This window comes from Symphalangus syndactylus, chromosome 20 (genome assembly GCF_028878055.3).
Source record: "Symphalangus syndactylus isolate Jambi chromosome 20, NHGRI_mSymSyn1-v2.1_pri, whole genome shotgun sequence".
In the NCBI taxonomy this organism is placed as follows: Eukaryota; Metazoa; Chordata; class Mammalia; order Primates; family Hylobatidae; genus Symphalangus; species Symphalangus syndactylus.
The window spans coordinates 23,208,188-23,228,983 of NC_072442.2; the positions used below are offsets into that span (position 1 = coordinate 23,208,188).

The following is a 20,796-nucleotide window of genomic DNA, read 5'->3' on the forward strand; positions in this document are numbered from 1 at the left end:
TGGGCTTTTTTTTTTTTTTTTTTGAAACACAGTCTTGCACTGTCACCTGGGCTGGAGTGCAGTGGCACGATCTTGGCTCACTGCAACCTCCGCCTCCTGGGTTAAAGCGATTCTCTTGCCTCAGCCTCCCGAGTAACTAGGATTACAGGCACCCAACACCACGCCCAGCTAATTTTTTGTATTTTTAGGAGTGACAGGGTTTTGCTATGTTGGCCAAGCTGGTCTCGAACTCCTGACCTTGTGTTCCGCCTGCATCGGCCTCCCAAAGTGCTGGGATTACAGGCGTGAGCCACCGTGCCCGGAGGCCTGGGCATATTTTAAAAGAGCCCCAGGTGATTCTACTTTTCGGAGACAATATATGGAAAGAGAAGAGCCTAGGAGGAAACTTGGAGAAATACTGACATTTAATAGATGAACAGAAGAGGATCCTAAAACAGATTAGAATGGGAATGGCCAGTGAGGCGTGGTCAGTGGAACCCAAAGGAAGAATGAATTTTAGGAAAGGAGAAGCTAATAGTATCAAGTACTTAAGCCAGGCTACGTCATGTAAAGGATAGAAGGCATTCATTACATTGAGCAACATAGTTACACATTATTTTAGTGCAGGGTTTCTCAACCTTGATACTGTTGATATTTTGGGTTGGAAAATGCCCTGTGGGATGCTGCCCTGTGCATTGTAGGACGTTTAATAGCATCCCTGGCCTCTACCTACTGGATGCCAGTAGCAGCCCTTACCTCTCCATGTTGTGACCACTAAAAAAATGGCTTCAGATGGCCACTAGGGGGCAAAATTGCTCCCTGTTGAGAACCACTGCCTTAGCAAAAGCACTTTGGGTAGAGAATTGAATTCTGAACTCAAACTGCAGTGGGATAATAGAAACACATAATAGAAAGTTAATAAAAATTGGGGAAATGGATACAGGGAATGTGGACAAAGAATTTTGATTATGAAGGGTAGAGGAGGCATGATGTGAGAGGAGGAGGTAGCTAGATGGGGATACTGGCTTGTGGAAGGTTATTTTTAAGATGGGTGAGAATTGAGCATGTTTATACACTGCATGGAAGGAAATTGAATAATTGATGTTCAAGTCCCTTGAAGGGATGGCGTCTAGAACGTCGGTGAAGGATTTGCCTTAGAAGAAGAGAATGCCTCTTGCATTGCAGTTGGAGGTAAGAATAGGTGCGAATGCTGATAGTAGTAAAAACGACTAACATTAATTGGGAGCTTACTGTGTGCCAGGCACTGTTACAAGCAGTCTATGTGTGTTATCTCATTTAACTCACAACAATCCTTTGAAGCTAGGAGATACTGGAAATACTTCACAGAAGAGGTAGATGGTGTAAATGATTTTGAATGCCATTGGGAAGGGGCTTTTTAGGGGGTACAGTAAGGAACAGAGGCACTGAGAAATTGAGCAACTTGCCCAGATCAAATCTTTAGCAAGTGGCAGAGCCAGGATTCTAACCTAGGCATCCGCCTTAGAGCCTGTACTCTTATCTACTCTCGTGCTATAAACAAGGATGGGTATAGCCGAGGTGGCAGGAGGAAGTTGAGGTAATTCCATCTGATGTCTTTTTGTTTTCCTGATGAGAAAGTATAATAGTCTGCAGAGTTTGGGGAAGTAATATAATAGAAGGTTTTTTTTGTTTGTTTTATTTTTTTTGAGACGGAGTCTCGCTCTGTCGCCCAGGCTGGAGTGCAGTGGCACGAACTTGGCTCACTGCAAGCCCCGCCTCCCGGGTTCACGCCATTCTCCTGCCTCAACCCCTGAGAAGCTGAGACTATAGGCGCCCGCCACCATGCCCGGCTAATTTTTTGTATTTTTAGTAGAGACAGGGTTTCACCGTGTTAGCCAGGATGGTCTCAATTTCCTGCTGCCCGCCTCGGCCTCCTAAAATGCTGGGATTACAGGCATGAGCCACCACACCCGGCCGAAAGTTTTAAGAGATTGTAGGATATGTGAGGTTAGAAGGCATGACATATAACCACTGTGGGGATCAGGGAAGTGTGTGCCTAGGAACCCGTAAATCTGCCAGGTGACAATAAAGGCTTAGTTAAAGTAGGAGGCAAGCAGTCCAGGCACGGTGCCTCATGCCTGTAATCCCAGCACTTTGGAAGGCTGAGGTGGGCTGATCACGAGGTCAGGAGATTGAGACCATCCTGGCTAATACGGTGAAACCCCGTCTCTACTAAAAATACAAAAAATTAGCCGGGCGTGGTGGCGGGCGCCTGTGGTCCCAGCTACTCGTGAGGCTGAGGCAAGAGAATGGTGCGAACCCAGGAGGTGGAGCTTGCAGTGAGCCGAGATCGTGCCACTGCACTCCAGCCTGGGTGACAGAGCCAGACTCCTCAAAAAAAAAAAAAGTAGGAGGCAAGTATTTGGGGGTACCAGTCTGTATGGATATGTGATTTTCAACAGCTTTGATAGCAATGTGGTTATAGGAGCAGAAGCAGTTTGATTTAGAGTAGAGGTTTTACTGATCAGAGATGATCAGAGATGACAAAAGTGAGGGTAGTGATTAATGGGTGGGATCCAGGTTGAGTAAGAAAAAAAGAGGGAGGATGGAAGGAAGTCAGGAGCTTAGTGTTGGTGATGAGATTCAAAGAACTTGTGTGGATGATAAGAGCTACACAGATTGAAGGTTGGGTCAGAAAGTGAGATGTGAACATTTTGGAGATAGAGCAATTCCTAGGGATGAGAAAGGTTAGGTGTAACGGTGGAAGTGGGTAGCTGAAGTGAATGGAAGGGAAATGTCTTTGTAATTGAGATGAAGGACTGAGGGGCTGGAGTATTGAGTGTTTGTCCAAAGGGATGCCATCAGCGAGGTGACAAGACTAAGATTCAGGCAATGAATGAGAGGAAATGGAGAAATGGACCAGTGGGTAATTGCTGGTTGGAGAGCAGGATCCTCAGAGAAACATTGATTTTCTTTTTTTTTTTTTTTTTTAAGATGGAGTCTCTATTTTCCAGGCTGGAGTGCAGTGGCACATTCTGGGTTCACTGCAACTTCCACCTCCTGGGTTCAAGCGATTCTGCTGCTTCAGCCTCCCAAGTAGCTGGGATTACAGGTGCCTGCCACTGCACCCAGCTAGGCTGGTCTCAAACTCCTGACCTCAGGTGATCCGCCCACCTCGGCCTTCCAAAGTGCTGGGATTACAGGCGTGCACCACCATGCCCAGCAGATTTTTCTTTTTATTTATTTTTTATTTTTGAGACAGAGTCTCACTGTCGTCCAGGCTGAAGTGCAGTGGCATGATCTTGCCTCACTGCAACCTCCCCCTCCCAGGTTCAAATGATCCTCCTGCCTCAGCCTCCCAAGTAGCTGGGATTACAAATGTGTTCCACCACAACCAGCTAATTTTTGTATTTTTAGTAGAGACGGGGTTTCACCATGTTGGCCAGGCTGGTTTTGAACTCCTCACCTCAAGTGATCCTTCTGCCTCGGCCTCTTAAAGTGCTGGGATTACAGGCATGAGCCACTGCGCCTGGCTGAAATACTGATTTTTATATAAATGTGCAAAATAGTGGTGATATTGGGAGGGATTTAGGAGAATCAGCAACACCTGAGCGATTTCAGAAAGGGGCCCAGTCAATAGCCAGATTTCAGTTACAGCCTGAAAGATAGATGAGAAGGTTTGAGGGAGAGTGGAGGGTGTCAGTGCTTTTTGTTTGCCATCAGAAGAAGCATCCAGAGATCCCATTAGAAAGGTTTGGGTTAGAGGAGAGAAAAGAGAGGGACTTACATTTTGAATAGTGTCTAAGGATCAGTCCCAGTAACTGAGACCAGTGGGTGTCTTTGGACTATGAGAGAAGCCAGCTACTGCTTGGATAAAATAGACTTCTAAGAGTGTTTGATCTAGGTAGCTTTGGTACTGGGAGGACTCTGGTACACTGGTGGTGTACCAGATGGTGACTGCTCTGTGAAAACCTTTATGCCCCTCACTGCCATCTGGTCTTCTCGTGGGGACTGGTGAAATTAGGATTGAGGTGCTACTAGGCAGATATTTGTATCTGGTTGAATAATAAGACGTCCTCTGGAGATTACTAAAAATATGGAGGTGGAGTGGTTGGGGATCTGTGGGCAGGATTTTGCAGAAGTTGAGTTTGAATTATGTAGTTAGTAAGGCCGTGTTTTGTACTCACAGGCTTTTGAGGCACGGGGAAATTTGGGTTATGTTGCTCATGGACCCAAAGCAGCGGAGTGGGCAAAAGAGGAACATCTTTCCTATCATTGGACTTTGGTGTCACAATATTAGAGCGTTCCCCAGGCAGTGCTGCATACACTCAAAATAGTGAAACCACCCTTGGTTTTTACTTACAGCTTGCTCACAGGCAAAACATGAATCTAGAAGTGATGGGGTAGGTTGGGAGATAATTCTGAGTGACACACTATACAGGTTTAGTATCCCTTATCCAAAATGCTTGGAACCAAAAATGTTTCGGATTTCAGATTTTTTTTTTCAGAGTTTGGAGTATTTACATTATACTTATAGGTTGAATATCTCTAATCCCCAAGTCCAAAATGCTGCAATGAGCATTTTCTTTGAGTGTCATGTTGGTATTCAGAAAGTTTCTAGTTGGAGCATTTTGGATTTGGGGATTAGGAACACTCAGCCTGCACTGAATTCAGAATAACTGTTGGGACTACTGTAGAACCTGGGGTATGGAGAAGTAGAAGGGAGCGTCTGTTTTATTTTGACTTTTCTATGCTTGAAGGGAAGAACTTGACCTCCCAGTAAATCACTAGGATTGGGGGAAGAAGAGGAGGTGGTAGGAGACAGCCGTTTTTAACCTCTGATGGTCACAGGCTCACATGACAACATTAAAGAGGAGAGAAAAGTTCATATTTGATTGTTTACTATGTAATGACAGGCACTGTTAACCTTTGTGGTAATCCTCATAGGAGCTTTCTGAGGTAATAGGCATTATTCTTTTCATTTTATAGGTGAGGAAACAAAATCACAAAGGTTAAGTATTAACCTTTAATAATAACTTGTTTAAAGTTAAAAGTGATTAACTGGCCAGGCGCAGTGGCTCTCGCCTGTAATCCCAGCACTTTGGGAGGCCGAGGCAGGCTGATCACGAGGTCAGGAGATCGAGACCATCCTGGCTAACACAGTGAAACCCCATCTCTACTAAAAATACAAAATAATTAGCCGGGCGTGGTGGTGGGCGCCTGTAGTCCCAGCTATTCTGGAGGCTGAGGCAGGAAAATGGTGTGAACCCAGGAGGCGGAGCTTGCAGTGAGCCGAGATCGCGCCGCTGCACTCCAGCCTGGGCGACAGAGCGAGACTCCGTCTCAAAAAAAAAAAAAGTGATGAACCTTAGGATTAGATACCAGATTTGTCTGACTCCAAAGTCTGGGCCTTTCCTTCTTGATAGGGGTTGTAGCTTGTTGGGATTGGTGTGGTAGGTCCTGTTGGCAAAGGGAAACTAAAGCTTCAGTAGAAATAGGGAAGAAATTAAGGCAGTTTTAGAGAATAAAAAGGGTCTTTCAAAGGGAATGACCTAGAGAGTAAATAGTGTCTTTCAAAGGGAATGACCTAGAGAGTAAATAGGGTCTTTCAAAGGAAAGGGTAGAAAGCAGGTACCTAGGTTAAAGAGGCAGCAGAGAGGATGGTTGGTTCTGATTAAAGCTTAATTATCTCCTGACCACTGGTAGGGAGGTGGGGGGTGAGGGCAAGTTAGTAAGAGGACATGATCCAAGCTTTCCAGCATTTTCTCGTAGTTTTCTCTCTCTAGGCAGAGACTCCTCTCTAGCTTTGCCATCAAATTCTGGACACAGATAAGCACTTGATTTAGGGAGGCAGGCTGGCCGTCCAGAGAAGCTTTGGCTCTGTCCTTCCCTCTTTCCTCTGGTAGAAGGGCATGTGGCTGAGTGGAAAGTATACCCAGGCAGGAATGAGGAGACCTGTGTTCCAGTGGAGCTTCTGATGAATAGAAGTGGCAGTAGTGATTCAAGAGCAATGTAGTAAGTTGAGTGACACTTGTTTATTCACAGAAGATAAGTATAGATTGTTTTCTCAGGGGAGCCTGAGAAGCATCTTCAGGGAGGGAGTCGGGGAGTAGGCCGAAAGAACTGACTTATTTGGCAATTTCAGCAAGGACCCGGAGCTGTTTCTTGATCCTTGGCTGCCAGGGCCCTATGGCCTGTGGCCTATGTTTTCGTGGTTTCGAGCAGCATGGTGGGAAAACAGGCGTTTTCTTTTGGCCTACTTTGGTGATGGACTTTGCAATAAACAAGGGGTTCAGCTTTGCAAGTTGAAAGTCTTGAATAGTTAACTCTTCTGGGTTCTCAGGCTCTTTCTGGAACCTTGTGGGCTCTGCCTTCACATTGGTCTTAGGTGCCTCATATACAAAGAGAACCTTGTTTTTCAGCTTGTTTTGGATCCAGGGATCAATTGAGGCGCAAAGGATTAATGTTTCTTGTAGCTGCATTGAAACAAAGGTCCTAGTGCTGGCTCACTTTGCGTTCAGGCTGGGAGGCTCCAGAGAGGGGGCACCCAAAGTAGGGGGGAATTCTAGCCACAGGGCACTGTGGCCCCAAGGAACAAGGTCAAGGGACAGTGTCTAAGGGCTCATGACCCTCTCCTCCTGACAAGGAGCAAATGGTGGTGAGATAGGTGGGAGAAGCTTGGAGGAGGGATAGAGAAGAGGAAGAGGTGGGCAGGAATGCCTTACTTACACTCTTCTTCACAGCCTGGTGGTTTTCTGCATCTAGTAAGTCCAGGAGCAAGTGGAACACTTGTGGGCTGCGGATCCCCAGGACACCCTGGCAGAGGCAGAGTGAGAGTGCCTACGTAGCCAGCCCCAGGAAGACGCCTTATACTGTTTCCCATTCTAGCCCCTTTGTGAGACTCTGCAGCATAGAGACGGGGGAGATAGGGTTTCCCAGCTGAGATACTCCTTTCCTTGCCATTTGGGACCACTGCATGGGACTTTAATGCCCATTATTTGCTAGGAAGAGTCAAGACAATTTCTGCAGCATCTAAGCAACACCCCTCACATCAATCTTCTCTCCCTTAGCCCACCCACCCCCAACCCTGAAGAAAAGGTTCGGTAGGGCTGGAATTCTAAAATAACTTCCCCATAGTTTACAGGCCTTTACTCCCCTCAGTGACTCTGCTCAATCGCCTACTCCCCCTGCCATCAACACAGGAATTGGGTCAGAGAAGCAGAGCCTGCCTTACCAAAGAGATGACTGCTTCCTGGCGTGCAGTGGCATCTGGGTTCATCAGTTGTCTGTGTAGAAGGGAGTGAGTATGTTATAGTTGAATTAAGGAGTAGGGGAAGTGGAAGGGAGGCTGGTTGCTTTTTAGGTCCAGAGTGAATTAGGCAAAGTGATGCTAATTTCATTCATTTCCTTCTCTTGTTTCTTGGATCAGAAAAGGGGCTGGGAGAGGGAGAGGAAAAAGAGGCACCACAGTTTGCCAGGAGGCACTGAATGATGATCAGGACTGTCCAGAACTTTTTATCTTTTTTAAAAAAGTTCTTTTCATGTCATAATTTGAGCTTTATAGCAACCTATACCTAACCTTGGTAGGTATTATTACTCTTTCTTTACAGATGAACAAAAGCTCAGGGGTCAAAGAGTTACTTGGTTAGGGGCACGGGCAAGGGAGAGCTGAGGACCTGCTGCACTGTAGGTTCTCAGCTCTCACTGACCCTCTGTCCCCTTCCCACTGACCCTCTCACTGACCCTCTGCCCCCTTCCCACAGCCTAGGATTTGGTCCTGGCAGCTCCCAGGCCACTCACGCCTCCACCAAGTTCATCATCATAGGCTTCAACTTGAGCTCTTCCACAGTTTGAGCCACAGCCTGCCTCACAGCCTGCAGAGGGATCAAAATGAGTCAACAGAGAGAGGGAATGCAAGGGTGTACACTTAAGAGCCTCTCAAATCTTTACTGAACATTTCCTTTGTGCTACGTAGAGTCCCTGCCTTAAGGAGCTCATAGTCTGGTGGAGGAAGCAGACAAGTAAATAGGCAATTAAAATACTGTGTAGGGTACACATAGGAGGGTCTCCTAACTCAATCTTGGGTGCCAGGAAGACTTCCTGGAAGAGGTGATGCCCGAGCTGAATGAAACTTGGAAGGTGAGTGGGAGTTAACCAGGCAGCGGGTTGGGGTTGGTCAGATTTTAGGAGCAGAGGGTAGAGCATATTCAAAAATCTGGAGGCAGGAGAAGGTGCAGAGAGGATGGGGAGCTGAAAATAGTTCAGCTCAGAGAGGTGACCAAATGGACTCTTCCAAGCACTCTGAGTGCTCTAATTACCCTGGGACAACAGGTATAAATCAGGACATGGTCGTCCTAAACATAAATGGTGTGTGATTCTGGCGGGGAGAATGGTGAGAGATGAAGCTAGAGAGGCAAGCAGGCTTGAGCTGTGGAAGCAACATAAGCCATCCACAGGGCATTGGAAGCCAGTAGAAAGTTTTATGCAGAGAAGGCACAATCTGATTTATATTTTTTAAAATGTCTTTAGAAATATAACACCTAGTGCCGGGCGCAGTGGCTCACGCCTGTAAAACCAGTACTTTGGGAGGCTGAGGTGGACGGATCACGAGGTCAGGAGATCAAGACCATCCTGGCTAACACGATGAAACCCCGTCTTTACTAAAAATGCAAAAAATTAGCCAGGCGTGGTTGCAGGCGCCTATAGTCCCAGCTACTCGGGAGGCTGAGGCAGGAGAATGGCGTGAACCCGGGAGGCAGAGCTTGCAGTGAGCCGAGATCATGCCACTGCACTCCAGCCTGGGCAACAGAGCAAGACTCCGTCTCAAAAAAAAAAAAAAAAAGAAATATAACACCTAGTTTTATAACAAGCTATAGTAAATATAAAAGCAAGGGAACATAGAGGAAGGTAGGGTTAATGCTGATTGGTGATTTAGGAAAGCTTCCCATAGGAGGTATCGTTGGGATCGGTCTTGAAGGAGCAATACAGTATTTTTAGTAGGCAGAAGGGGAGAGGGATTACTCACTGGCACGAGTGAATAGTATGAGACAGTTTTTTACCTTATAGAAGGAAGGATGACTCATCATTTTAACCTGAGAGAACTGCCTGAGCAAAGGCAAGGTGATATAAAAACCTAGGCTGCATTAGTTGAACAGGAGTAGGTCAGGATGAATGTGATACTTTGGGGGAGGCCAGGGGAGGTCTCCAGAATAGGGAAAAGAGAAAGGTTTGGGTGTCTCTGGGCTTGGGAGCTTTGGTCTCACTTACAAGGAAGGGTTCATTATGCGTCTTCCTTCTCAGCAGGTTAAATGTGAGTTCCTCTAGCCCCTGTGCCTGGATCTGTTCCAGCCCAATGGTCTTGAGCATTTGGGTGGCTTCAAAGCGGTCCTGAGGTCGGGGGTGAGGGTTAGTGGGGAGGTGTGAAAGATGGATTCCCTTCTTCATCCCCTAACCCTATCCTAGTGCCGGGAAAGGAAGGGTGCAGGCAGTCCAGAGCTTACCTCAAGGACACTGGAAGAACACAGCTGGTCTAGGATGGCCCTGATGACTGGGGCTGAGTGCACGTGCATCACCTTGACCAGCATCCTAAGGGCCTATGAGGGGCAGGGTAGGGCAGGGTATACAGGGCCTAGAGGCATCTGCGTGGCCAGGTGGACTTGAGGTCTGAGCCTAGAACTGGTGAGGAACAGCTAAGGTCCTTTTTTCTGCCTCTTGGCCTCTTGAGAACAGAAGTTCATGTGTGCATATACATAATCGAACACCCATACCTATCAAATATACACAGACACATGTACACTTATATGTCCGTATGACCCCATACTCATACATGGACACAGTCATAAGCACACAGAGGATCCTGCAGTGCTCCACCACCAGAATGGCGGGATCCAGACCACACACAATTCAGCAGTGGCTTCTGTTTCCCCAGGGATCCCAGCCTTCTGCCCCTCACACCTTCATCCGCTGGGTCTTGAGTCCTTGGCACAGGCACTGCAACAAGAACTCTTGGACCATGTTGCTGCAAGGCCTCAGGAAACCCAGGCACAGGGCTGCCTCCAGAGATGCTTCACTGGACGACTTCTTGATCAGTGTCTGTAGTACAGGCACCAGCTTGCCCTCATCCCCGACTTGAGTCCTCTGTGAGGGAGACAAAATGGGTAGGGGGAGGGGCTATGTATTTAGCCAGGCTTTGTGCTTTATGCTTCCAGACTATATTCACCTTCCTCCCTAAAATGAATCTTGTGCATCAGATTATTTCACCCAATTAACTTATTCTTGCTGTCACCTACTTGCTTCTAGGTCAGATCTCATTTCTCTATAACTATCTCATGGATGGATCACTGTTACTGTCTTCAACACTTCTACTGTGTTAACTCCTGTCATTTAAAAAAAATACATGTGAGTGATCCCATACCTCTCCTTCAACATCCTTGTCCTCTTCTCTGCCTCAGCCACTAATCCCACTGAGAGACCTGATCATTACCCACAAATGCAGCTTCTCCATAATCTCCATTTCATGGATGCCACTCTCTGACCATCACCTCTTTTTCCAGCTCCTGAGGCCAACAACTGTTTGACTCCACAAGAGACTAAATAATCCATTGAGCCTGCCACCTTTGCACTCCTCCACACTTCCGTCCCTCTTGACCCAGCTTAAATTCCATGATCCTGCTGTAATCATTCCCCTTCCTTACCCTCAGCTCCCTTACCCACTCTTGCTTCATTCTACTCCCTGGACAGAACTACAGTCCAACTCTCCACTTTGTGCCAGCACTTCCTGGAGAAAAACACTGTCGCAGTGAATGATCTTGTTAAAATGTGTGAACACAGACCTCACAGACCCTTAATGCTGTCTGGTAATCATACTGTTTTTCCCTGGGCAGCTCTCTTTCTCACTCTTCCAATTCTCACCCTTTCTGGAACACTTCTTCCTCTATTTTTACTCTTGGCTGGTGACCTTGCTTTCTACTTCACTGAGAAAATAAAAGCAACTAGAAAGGAAGTTCCATAGACTCCTACGACTACTTCTGTCCAACTTCCAACACTTGCACCCATACGCCCTTCCTTTCTACTTGTTAACTATAGACTGTAACCATCTATCTAAGGCCAGTCTCCACTTGTGTCTTAGACCTTATCTCTTCTCACCTATTTATGGACATCATTTAAGAACATTGCTATTTTTCACCCGGGCGCAGTGGCCCACGCCTGTAATCCCAGCACTTTGGGAGGCCGAGGTGGGCGGATCACGAGGTCAGGAGATCGAGACCACAGTGAAACCCCATCTCTACTAAAAATACAAAAAAAAAAAATTAGCTGGGCGCGGTGGCGGGCGCCTGTAATCCCAGCTACTGGGGAGGCTGAAGCAGGAGAATGGCATGAACCCAGGAGGCGGAGCTTGCAGTGAGCCAAGATTGCGCCACTGCACTCCAGCCTGGGTAACAGAGCGAGACTCCGTCTCAAAAAAAAAAAAAAAAAAAAAAACCAAGAACATTGGTATTTTTCACACTTTCTTCAAAGTCCTTATTTATTTATTTATTTATTTATTTATTTATTTATTTAGAGATGGAGTCTCACTCTGTCGCCCAGGCTGGAGTGCGGTGGCACGATCTCGGCTCACTGCAAGCTCCGTCTCCCAGTTTCACACCATTCTCCTGCCTCAGCCTGCCAAGTAGCTGGGACTACAGGCGCCCGCCAGCACGTCTAGCTAATTTTTTGTATTTTTAGTAGAGATGGGGTTTCACCGTGTTAGCCAGGATGGTCTTGATCTCCTGACCTTGTGATCCACTTGCCTCAGCCTCCCAAAGTGCTGGGATTACAGGCGTGAGCCACCATGCCAGGCCTATTTATTTATTTATTTTTGGGAGGTCGAGGTGGGTGAATCACAAGATCAGGAGTTTGAGACCAGCCTGGCCAATATGGTGAAACCTCATCTCTATTAAAAACACAAAAAAATTAGCCGGGCGTGGTGGCACATAACTGTAATCCCAGCTACTTGGGAGGCTGAGGCAGGAGAATTGCTTGAATCCGGGAGGCAGAGGTTGCAGTGAGCCGAGATCATGCCACTGCACTCCAGCCTGGGTGACAGAGCGAGATTCGGTCTCAAAAAAAAAAAAAAAAGAAATGGTTATAGAGATTTTAAAGAAGCATCCTCTTGTCCACATCCTCTTGTAACTGCTGTACCATTTTCTCTTCCAACCGCTTCCCTTTGCCTGCAAGAGGGGCTCAGATAAGATGGATGTTTTGCTTGACTTCTTTGATATCCTGAACTTTCTGTAGCTCGCTATTTTTCTACAATCTGTTCATTATAAATTTAGCTTGGCGTTTCTGTTTGATCTCTTCAACTCTCTTCATTGCATCAATAGTTTTATTCCATAGCTCTTGCTAGTATTTGATAGGTTCATTTCTATGTTTTTAAAATTCAAATGAATTATCCACTGTAAGCTCTTTACCAGCTGCTTTCCGGAATGCTTTGGTCCACCTAACTTTGCGAGGATTGCGCTTCTTTTTAAAGTTTTTGTGACATTTAGATTTACAAAATCTGGACAGCTTGCAATCGTTGCGGACAAACATCATGTCGTGGCTGGGGTAGATAGGCCTCGAAGAGAAATAACACTTCTTGATACGCATGTTGAACCTGTGTCGGTCCCCACCGACCAAACGCTATGCTTGAGAGCCCTCTTGCTTTCTTAACCATGCCAAACATACTCCTCCCTTTGCATTGGTCCTTCTGCCTGGAATGTCTTCTCTCAGATATCTGTAAGGCTAACCCACTCACTTTCTTTATGTCTTTGCTCAAATGTACCTTCTAAATTAGGCCTTCCCTGTCTACTGCATTTAACATTGCAACCCATCCCTACTCCTACTTGTCACTCCTGATCACTCTTACCCTGCTACGTAATTGTTTCTATTGTACCTGTCACCTCTAACATACTACATAATTTTCTTTTTCTTGTTTCTTTTCTTTTGAAATGGAGTTTTGCTCTCGTTGCCCAGGCTGGAGTGCAATGGCGCGATCTCGGCTCACTGCAACCTCTGCCTCCTGGGTTCAAGCAATTCTGCCTCAGCCTCCCAAGTAGCTGGGATTACAGGTGTGTGTCACCATGCCTGGCTAAGTTTTTTTTTTTTTTTTATTTTTATTTTTAGTAGAGACAGGGTTTCACCATGTTGGTCAGGCTGGTCTTGAACTCCTGACCTCAAGTGATCATCTGCCTCAGCCTCTCAACGTGCTGGGATTTGTGAGCCACCACGCCCGGCCTAATTTTCTAAAAATAAATTTATTGGTTATTATGTATCTCCCCCACTAGAATGTAACCTCCTCCATAAGGGCAGAGATCTTTGCCTGTCTGGTTCACTGCTATATCCCAAGGGCCTAGGACAGTGCCTGGCACATGATAGCTGTTTATTATATATTTGCTGAAAAAATGGATGAATGATGGATTTTCTTTTACATAGAGCAATGATGGGGTCAAAGTAAGAGAACACTAAAGGAGAAAAAAACAGTAGGGTCTGAGGACTCTGTTGGGCCCCATCCCTTCTTGACAGGTTTTACCTTAATAAGTTATTTTAGAGATGACAATAATAATGATGGTTACCATTTAAAGGGCATAGGCATTGTACTAGGTGTTTTACATACATTATCTCATTTAGTCCTCTCAACAGTACTATCAGGCAATTACAGATGCTCCTCTATTTACAATGACGTCCCATGGATGGGTTTATCAGGTTGTAATGCCATGCCCATAGTAAGTTAAGGAGTGTACTGACTGTGTGTTGTTTTTGCACCATTGTAAAGTCGAAAAATCGTTAAGTCAAACCATCTAAATCAGGAACCATCTGTACTGTCTCCATTCTCCATTTTAAATACAAACTGCAGCTCTGAAATTTGGCTTTTCAGAAATGGACTAGTAAGTGGCCAAGCCATATGCTTCTATTCAACTCCTGAGGGAACTCCTCAAGGACAGTGTCTTCCTCTATCAAAGCTGTGCTAGGTTACCTTCTTCCTCACCCAACTCCCAGCTAAACCTATCAGTTACCTTGTCCAGCTTTGCCCCCAGTAACAGACTGTCCTCCCAATCACCTTGTCTTTAGAGACAGCAGCCCAGGAGTTAAGAGCCATTCGTAGCCCCATCAAAGTCTCCATCCTTTTACCCTCATTTTTCTCCTTCAGCTGTTTGATGAGAGCCTGGATCACATGCTTATTCAGGCAACCTGGACAGGTAGGGGCCTCAAGTCAGGGCAGAGCTTCTGGTACTGCCTCTCTCTGCAAGGACCCATTGAACTCCACTGTGCCATCGAGACCTAAGTTCCAAGTCCTAGGTACCACGGTGTTGCCCATCTTCCCAGGATACCAGGGCAGCTGGCTGAACACAGACACTATTCCAAGAGCCCTCCCTCTCCATCTCTCTAATCTCTTTTCCCTTTTCACCCCACCTTCCTCTCTTGGTTCAACATAACTGGGACAGTTCTCAGGCCTTGCCAAATGCTAGGTTGGAGTAAGTGTATGCTCCTCACCCATTTGTCCTTACCCAAAGGAGAAAGTGGTTGCACTTTCTCAACTCCCCACCAAGGGAGAGGACATACTTACCCAGGATGGCCAGGGTTCGGTAGGCCTCGTACTTCACTTTCTCTGGACCAGTTTGGGCCTAATTTAAGAGGCGGGTGGTAGGAACATATAATAAGGTGATGGAGTGTCAGAGCTTTAGGGATTGTCTCAGCTTAACTTCTCATTTTACAAAAGAGGAAACTGAAGCCTAGAAAGTGACCTATCTATTCTCAAATACAGAATACAGGCAAAATGGTTCAATGGAAGGAACAATACAGTTGGGAGTTAGATGTTTGTTCAAATCTCTATCTGGTATCTAGTAGCCACTTGGCCTTGGGCAAGTCCCTTGGTCTCTCAGAGCTTTCATTTTCTCATTTAGAAAAATACAGATACTAATTCCTGGTGTTGTTGTAAGAGTTAAATGAGATTATGGATATAAAGAATGCATGTTCCCAGTGGTAAGCTGATGTATACGTATGCGGTGTTTCCAGTAAAGGCAGAGAATGTACTCTGTTCTGGCTTTCAGACTTTCCTGGCTTTTCAGCCCAATGTCTTTTCGGTTAGACCAGGGGGATCTTCAGATTCTTCCTTCCCCATCTTTTAGATCCAGCTGCTCTTCGAAGAGGCCAAGGACATGAGATGGGGCATGCTGCACAGTGGTGGCTGTGTCCTTACTGGATCTGACCCGCCATCCTAGCACCCTGGGGAGCCTTGTCTGTGCCCACATGCCACACATCTCAGACCCTGTTTCCTTCTTTCCTGAACTCCAGCAGTTCTCAGACTTACCACCTGCTGTAGTGCCTCCATGACAAACTTGTCACTGATGCGTAAGCATCCCAGAGCCTGCAGGAAGAGGGATGGAGGAAAGAGAAGGAATCTTGGACATCATCCCCAGGAGTTACCGTTCTCTGGACACAGCTGGAGTTTGTGCTTGGCATACCACCCCCACAACCACCATCACGTCAAGCAGCTGTTTACTTTCCAGCTCGGCCAACTCCTGGCTGTAACCACCCTCCTCTATCCTTGCCTCTTCTCACCTGTGCTGCATAGAACTGCTCATCCTCTCTGGGAGATTCCAGGCTTTTTGTGAGTTCCTGCCCATCCAAGGCAGCCAGTGGAAAGGAAGACAGAGAAAAATAAAGAATTTCAAACTAAAGGGAGCTCATCCAATCCAATCCCTTTTCCTACCCTACCTCTGTTTTTCAGGCAAGGACTAAGGGCTGAAGGATGGTGTGAGCCCAAGGGAAGGGAACCCACAGGGAGGGAGTCCCCCACGTCCTCTCCCACATGGTCCTGACCCTTAATCTTTGCCACTTCAGGGGGTCCTGGGTAGACTCTAAGGGCCTGGATCGCATCTCAGATTTTATAGTGAGCTTGCTCATTGGGAGATGGAACATTTTGATGTGGGTTTGATGTACCTCTTTGATGTACCTGTGTGAGAAATTGCATAGGCAGCTTTGGTCCCTTTGTACCTTCCCTCCGCAGGTTGCAACCTCACTTCTGCCACAGGGCTGCAGCCCAGCTCAGACATGGGACCAGAGGAAGACAGATGAGGACTCAGTGATATCCACCAGAGCTGAGCCGAGCCGAGCCGCCCTAAGCTCCTCTCTGGCAAGTCTGGCTGACTTGCCTTACTCCCTGGCCCACCCCTTCCTTGCCCTTCTTCACTTTCCTAGAAGATGTGGAGGGTGAGCAGAATATGGAGGCCAGCAAAACACACCTACAGTCATCTCTCATTTTCCTCAACATCTTCTCAGCCTCCCGTTCCTCTCGCTGATCATACAGGTCGTGCCAGTGCGTAGAGATCTCAGGTTTCTTGAAGTAGCAGTACGGGACTGAGTTTGGCTTGCTTGGATGCTGCCTCCAGCACTCTGGACTTGGGGGAAACTCTTCCTTTGGCATCTGGGGGTTGCAAGTGGCAGAACAGTCAGAGGGGTCCCCTAGGCCCTTACTTGTGGGGGTGTGGGGAGGAGGGGGTAAAGGGAGGGAAGGGCAGGGTGAGACAGATGCCCTCTAGCCTCTCATCTGAGCTGGAGTCACAGCTACCATCTAACCCCTTGCATAACTTGGGCAAGTGACTTCATCCTAGCAAGGTCTCAGTCTTCTTATCTGTAAAACAAAGCTAATAATCCTTGTTCTGTGTCCCTACCAAGGTTGTTGTAAAGATCAAAAGAGAGATCCAGATTGTGAAGCCACTGGTGATCTGTAAATCGATTTGAATACATGGTTTGGTTAGTTGAGGATCTCAAGCACTTTGAAAATGACACTTGGGTAGGGAAATGAAAAGGCAGGGTGTGGGGAGGATGTGGAATAAAGGTGGGGAAAAGACGGACTATTGCTCCTTCAGATATTTGAGTACCAACTATGTGCCAGGTACTGTGCTGGGTGATAGGGTTGCAGTTATCCCTGCCCTCATGGAACTTAACAGTTTAGCAGGGAAACAGACTTTCTTAAAATAATCTATCACTTAAACAATTGTGTAACTACCGCTGTCACTGTAATGGAGGATTTTGAGTGGGTCAGGGGCTTTCTCTGAAGATTTGGCTAGGATTCATCCCTGTCTCTTCTTAAGCCTTTCTTTCACTCTTTGCAACAGATCTGGGCAACAGGGAAGAGGGGCTTCAGCTGTGGTTCCCAACTTTGTACTGAGGAGATCATAATAAGGGTTCTCAAGTGATTGGCATAAGTTCAAAAAGTGGAGCATGACTCACAGTGAGTAGGGTTGCAGATTTAGGAAGAAAAAAAAAAAGCTCCCTACTCCCAAACAAAAAAATACTAGGAGGTCAAGTTAAATTTGGATTTTAGGTAATGAATGAAATATTCAAGACACATTTGTACTAAAACACCATTTGTTGTTTATCCAAAATTCAAATTTAATTGGGCATTCTGTATTTCATCTGGCAACCCAAACTGTGAGGGTTGCTAACTGTCCCTGTGTTAACTAATAAAAATGACTTCCATTAGTAAGCACTTTCTGCATAGCCAAGGCCTCATAGACTTTGTTTCATAACAACTCTACAAAGAGAGGTGGACAGGGGTTAGCCTGTGACACAGGAAGCTCCTGAGGCTCTGAGGGGGAAAGTGACTTGTTCAAGATCACAGTTAATGGCAGCCCCAGGGGTAAATGTCAGGGTTCTGTGAGCTGGCTTTAACGGGAAGGGATAGTTTGCTGCCCCTCTTAACTTTGATACAGCTCCCAGGGTAGCAAAAGTAAGGGGTCTTACCTGGTAGCAGGACAAGGGCAGATGAACAGGAGCCATGGCTTTTCTGAGTTCTGGCAAGAGGGATAAGAGTATGTGTGTGGTTCAAATGAGATAGCAGTTGCAGGCCAGGCGTGGTAGCTCCTGCCTGTAATCCCAGCACTTTGGGAAGGCAAGGCAGGCAGATCGCCTGAGGTCAGGAGTTTGAGACCAGCCTAGCCAACATGGTGAAACCCCATCTCTACTAAAAATACAAAAAAAACATTAGCCGGTCGGGCACGGTGGCTCACGCCTGTAATCCCAGCACTTTGGGAGGCCGAGACGGGCGGATCTCAAGGTCGGGAGATTGGGACCATCCTGGCTAACATGGTGAAACCCCGTCTCCACTAAAAACACATAAAAAAATTAGCCGGGTTTGGTGACGGGCGCCTGTATTCCCAGCTACTTGGGAGGCTGAGGCAGGAGAATGGTGTGAACCCGGGAGGTGGAGCTTGCTAAGATCGCGTCACTGCACTCCAGCCTGGGTGACAGAGCAACAGAGTGAGACTCCGTCTCAAAAAAAAAAAGAAAAAATTTGCCAGGGGTGGTGGTGCACGCCTATAGTCCCAGCTACTTGAGAGGCTGAGGCAGGAGAATCTCTTGAACCTGGGAGGTGAAGGTTGCAGGGAGCTGAGATCATGCCACTGTACTCCAGCCTGGGCAACATAGCAAGACTCAAAAAAAAAAAAAAAAGAGATAGCAGTTGCAAAGGTAGGTTAAAGAATTAATACATTCAGGCATTAATTTATTCAGTATTTAGTGACTACTAGTACCAGATATTTCACCAGGCACCGGGGAGATAAGTAAGGCATAATTCCTACCTTTAAGTGGCACATAGCCTTCTACTGCCTTCCTAACTCAATATGTGATTTGCAGAGCAACAGCATTGCTGTGCATATTAGAATATTTGTGGGAATTTTGAACATGTCTAGGTCCTTCATCAAACTAATCAAATCAAATTCTGTGGGGATGGGGCCTAGGCATTTTGGAAAGCTCCCCAGAAGATTCTAATATGCAGCTGAGGGTGAAAATCACTGGGGTCATTCAGTGTCTCAAACTTGAGTGTGCATTAGCATCACCAGGAGAGGCGGGGCATGGTGGGTCACATCTAATCCTAGCCCTTTGGGAGACCGAAGCAGGCAGATTGCTTGAGCCAAGGAGTTCGAGACCAATCTGGGCAACAAAGTGAGACTGCCCCCTAACCCTCAATTAGAAAAAAAAAAAAATCACCTGGAGAGTTTGTTAAAACACAGATTTCTGGGACTCATACCCACAGTATCTGATTCACTAGATTAAGGGTGGGGTCTTATAATTTGCATTTCCTGTTTTTTGTTTTGTTTTTATTGAGACAGAGTCTTGCTCTCTTGCCTGGGCTGCTGGAGTGTAGTGTCACGATCTTGGCTCAGGTCAACCTCTGCCTCCCAGGTTCAAGTGGTTTTTGTACCTCAGCCTCCCGAGTAGCTGGGATTATAGGCGCCCGCCACCACGCCCCGCTAATTTTTTGTATTTTTAGTAGAGATGGGGTTTCACCATCTTGGCCAGGCTGGTCTCGATTTCCTGGTCTCAAGTGATCTGCCTGCTTTGGCCTCCCAAAGTGCTGGGATTACAGGCGTGAGCCACCGTGCACAGTTGAGAATTTGTATTTCTAACAAGATGCTGATGCTGCTGGTCATGGGATCACGCTTTGAGGACCACTGTTCTAGCTGGAGAGACAGAAGTGTTTCTTAGTGATTAACAGAGGGAAACAAATGTGAAGATAGATGTAGACACAGGTGATACACGTGAGGGGTACCTAACCTGGCTGGGAGGATAAGGGAAGGTTTTCTAGAGTAAACTCCACAAACTGAGTCTTCAACACAAACAGGAGCTAGCCAGGTAGATAAGGGAGAAGAGCATTAGACACAGGGAACACCCTATGCAAAGATTTGGAGGTGCAAAAATTGAGGATAAAGAACAGGGTGCAGGTGTAGGAGCAGAAGCTGGGGAGACACACACGTGTCCCATCTTAGAGGGCCCTGTAGGCCCTGCTGAGAAGCCTGAGACTTACCTTGAGGACTGTGCAGAGCCATCAAAGTGTCCAAGGGCCTGCCCTGATGTGCCCTGATGTTTCCCAAGGGTTTGCTGAACTCACCTAGACCCTTGCCTGGGAGTGAGAGCCAGGTAGCATTTCTTTTTCAGACCCCTGCTCTTGGCTCCATTTCTGTCCATCCCAGCCTCACCTTTGGTCCTGTCTGGATATTCCAGCCATGGATACAGGAACATTGACCTGGAGACATCAAAGATATCAGTTGATTTTTCACAGGCCATCTTCTTCTCCTGGTGGGGCCAGAGGGAACCTGCAGCGGGGAATACAAGGCTTTTAGGGGAGTGGGGGCACAGCTGGAGGAGACCTGTCCTCTGTGGTACAAGAAATACAGGTGAGGTGTCTGGATTTCTGGAGGTAGAAGCTTCCAAGTGCTAAGCAACCAGGTTACTTTGGTAAATAGAACACTCAGGTTTCATTTCCGAGCCCCAGCTGTGGCATCTACTGGCCTGGACTTGAGCTAGTCACTTTATTTTCTGAGCTTCAGTTTCCTCACTGTACAAGTAGGAAAGTCATGCCTGGGCCGGGCGCGGTGGCTCACGCTTGTAATCCCAGCACTTTGGGAGGCCGAGGCGGGCGGATCACGAGGTCAGGAGATCAAGACCACGGTGAAACCCCGTCTCTACTAAAAATACAAAAAAATTAGCCGGGCATGGTGGCGGGCGCCTGTAGTCCCATTTACTCGGAGAGGCTGAGGCAGGAGAATGGCATGAACCCGGGAGGCGGAGCTTGCAGTGAGCCGAGATCGCGCCACTGCACTCCAGCCTGGGTGACAGAGCAAGACTCCGTCTCAAAAAAAAAAAAAAAGGAAAGTCATGTCTGTCTGGCTTAACTAGAGGGCCTATGGTGAGGCATAAACTGGAGAAGAAAGTCAAACCATTTGGTGAACTGTCAAGCTCAAGTAAGCCCATGTTAGGATCAAGGATTGTTCTTAGGATTAGTCATTGGGAAAATGGCAGGGATGGGAAAGTCCC

General features: G+C 46.9%; 1 protein-coding gene and 1 pseudogene across 5 annotated transcripts; both read right to left on the reverse strand.

Moving 5' to 3' along the window:
• Nucleotides 1–5,980: 5,980 nt before the first annotated feature.
• Nucleotides 5,981–20,195, reverse strand: HEATR9 (HEAT repeat containing 9). 5 transcript variants are annotated; one of them, XM_055256027.2, is made up of 16 exons: nucleotides 20,130–20,188; nucleotides 19,871–20,005; nucleotides 17,725–17,774; nucleotides 16,221–16,402; nucleotides 15,799–15,931; nucleotides 15,538–15,594; nucleotides 15,287–15,343; nucleotides 14,543–14,600; nucleotides 14,036–14,166; nucleotides 9,913–10,095; nucleotides 9,459–9,551; nucleotides 9,226–9,345; nucleotides 7,759–7,832; nucleotides 7,193–7,244; nucleotides 6,688–6,774; nucleotides 5,994–6,434 (listed from the first exon to the last, which is right to left on the reverse strand). In XM_055256027.2, the coding sequence occupies exons 3-16, from the start codon at nucleotides 17,758–17,760 to the stop codon at nucleotides 6,087–6,089; spliced, it is 1,611 nt and encodes a 536-aa protein (XP_055112002.2). In that variant the 5' UTR covers nucleotides 17,761–17,774; nucleotides 19,871–20,005; nucleotides 20,130–20,188; the 3' UTR covers nucleotides 5,994–6,086. The 5 variants fall into 5 exon arrangements, 4 of the variants coding, with proteins under 4 accessions (XP_055112004.2, XP_055112001.2, XP_055112002.2 ...); XM_055256029.2 differs by having other exon boundaries at nucleotides 5,981–6,434; nucleotides 15,919–15,931; nucleotides 19,959–20,195; XM_055256026.2 differs by having other exon boundaries at nucleotides 5,981–6,434; nucleotides 19,959–20,195.
• On the reverse strand, nucleotides 12,071–12,727 carry LOC129470506 (probable ribosome biogenesis protein RLP24; annotated as a pseudogene).
• Nucleotides 20,196–20,796: the final 601 nt, after the last annotated feature.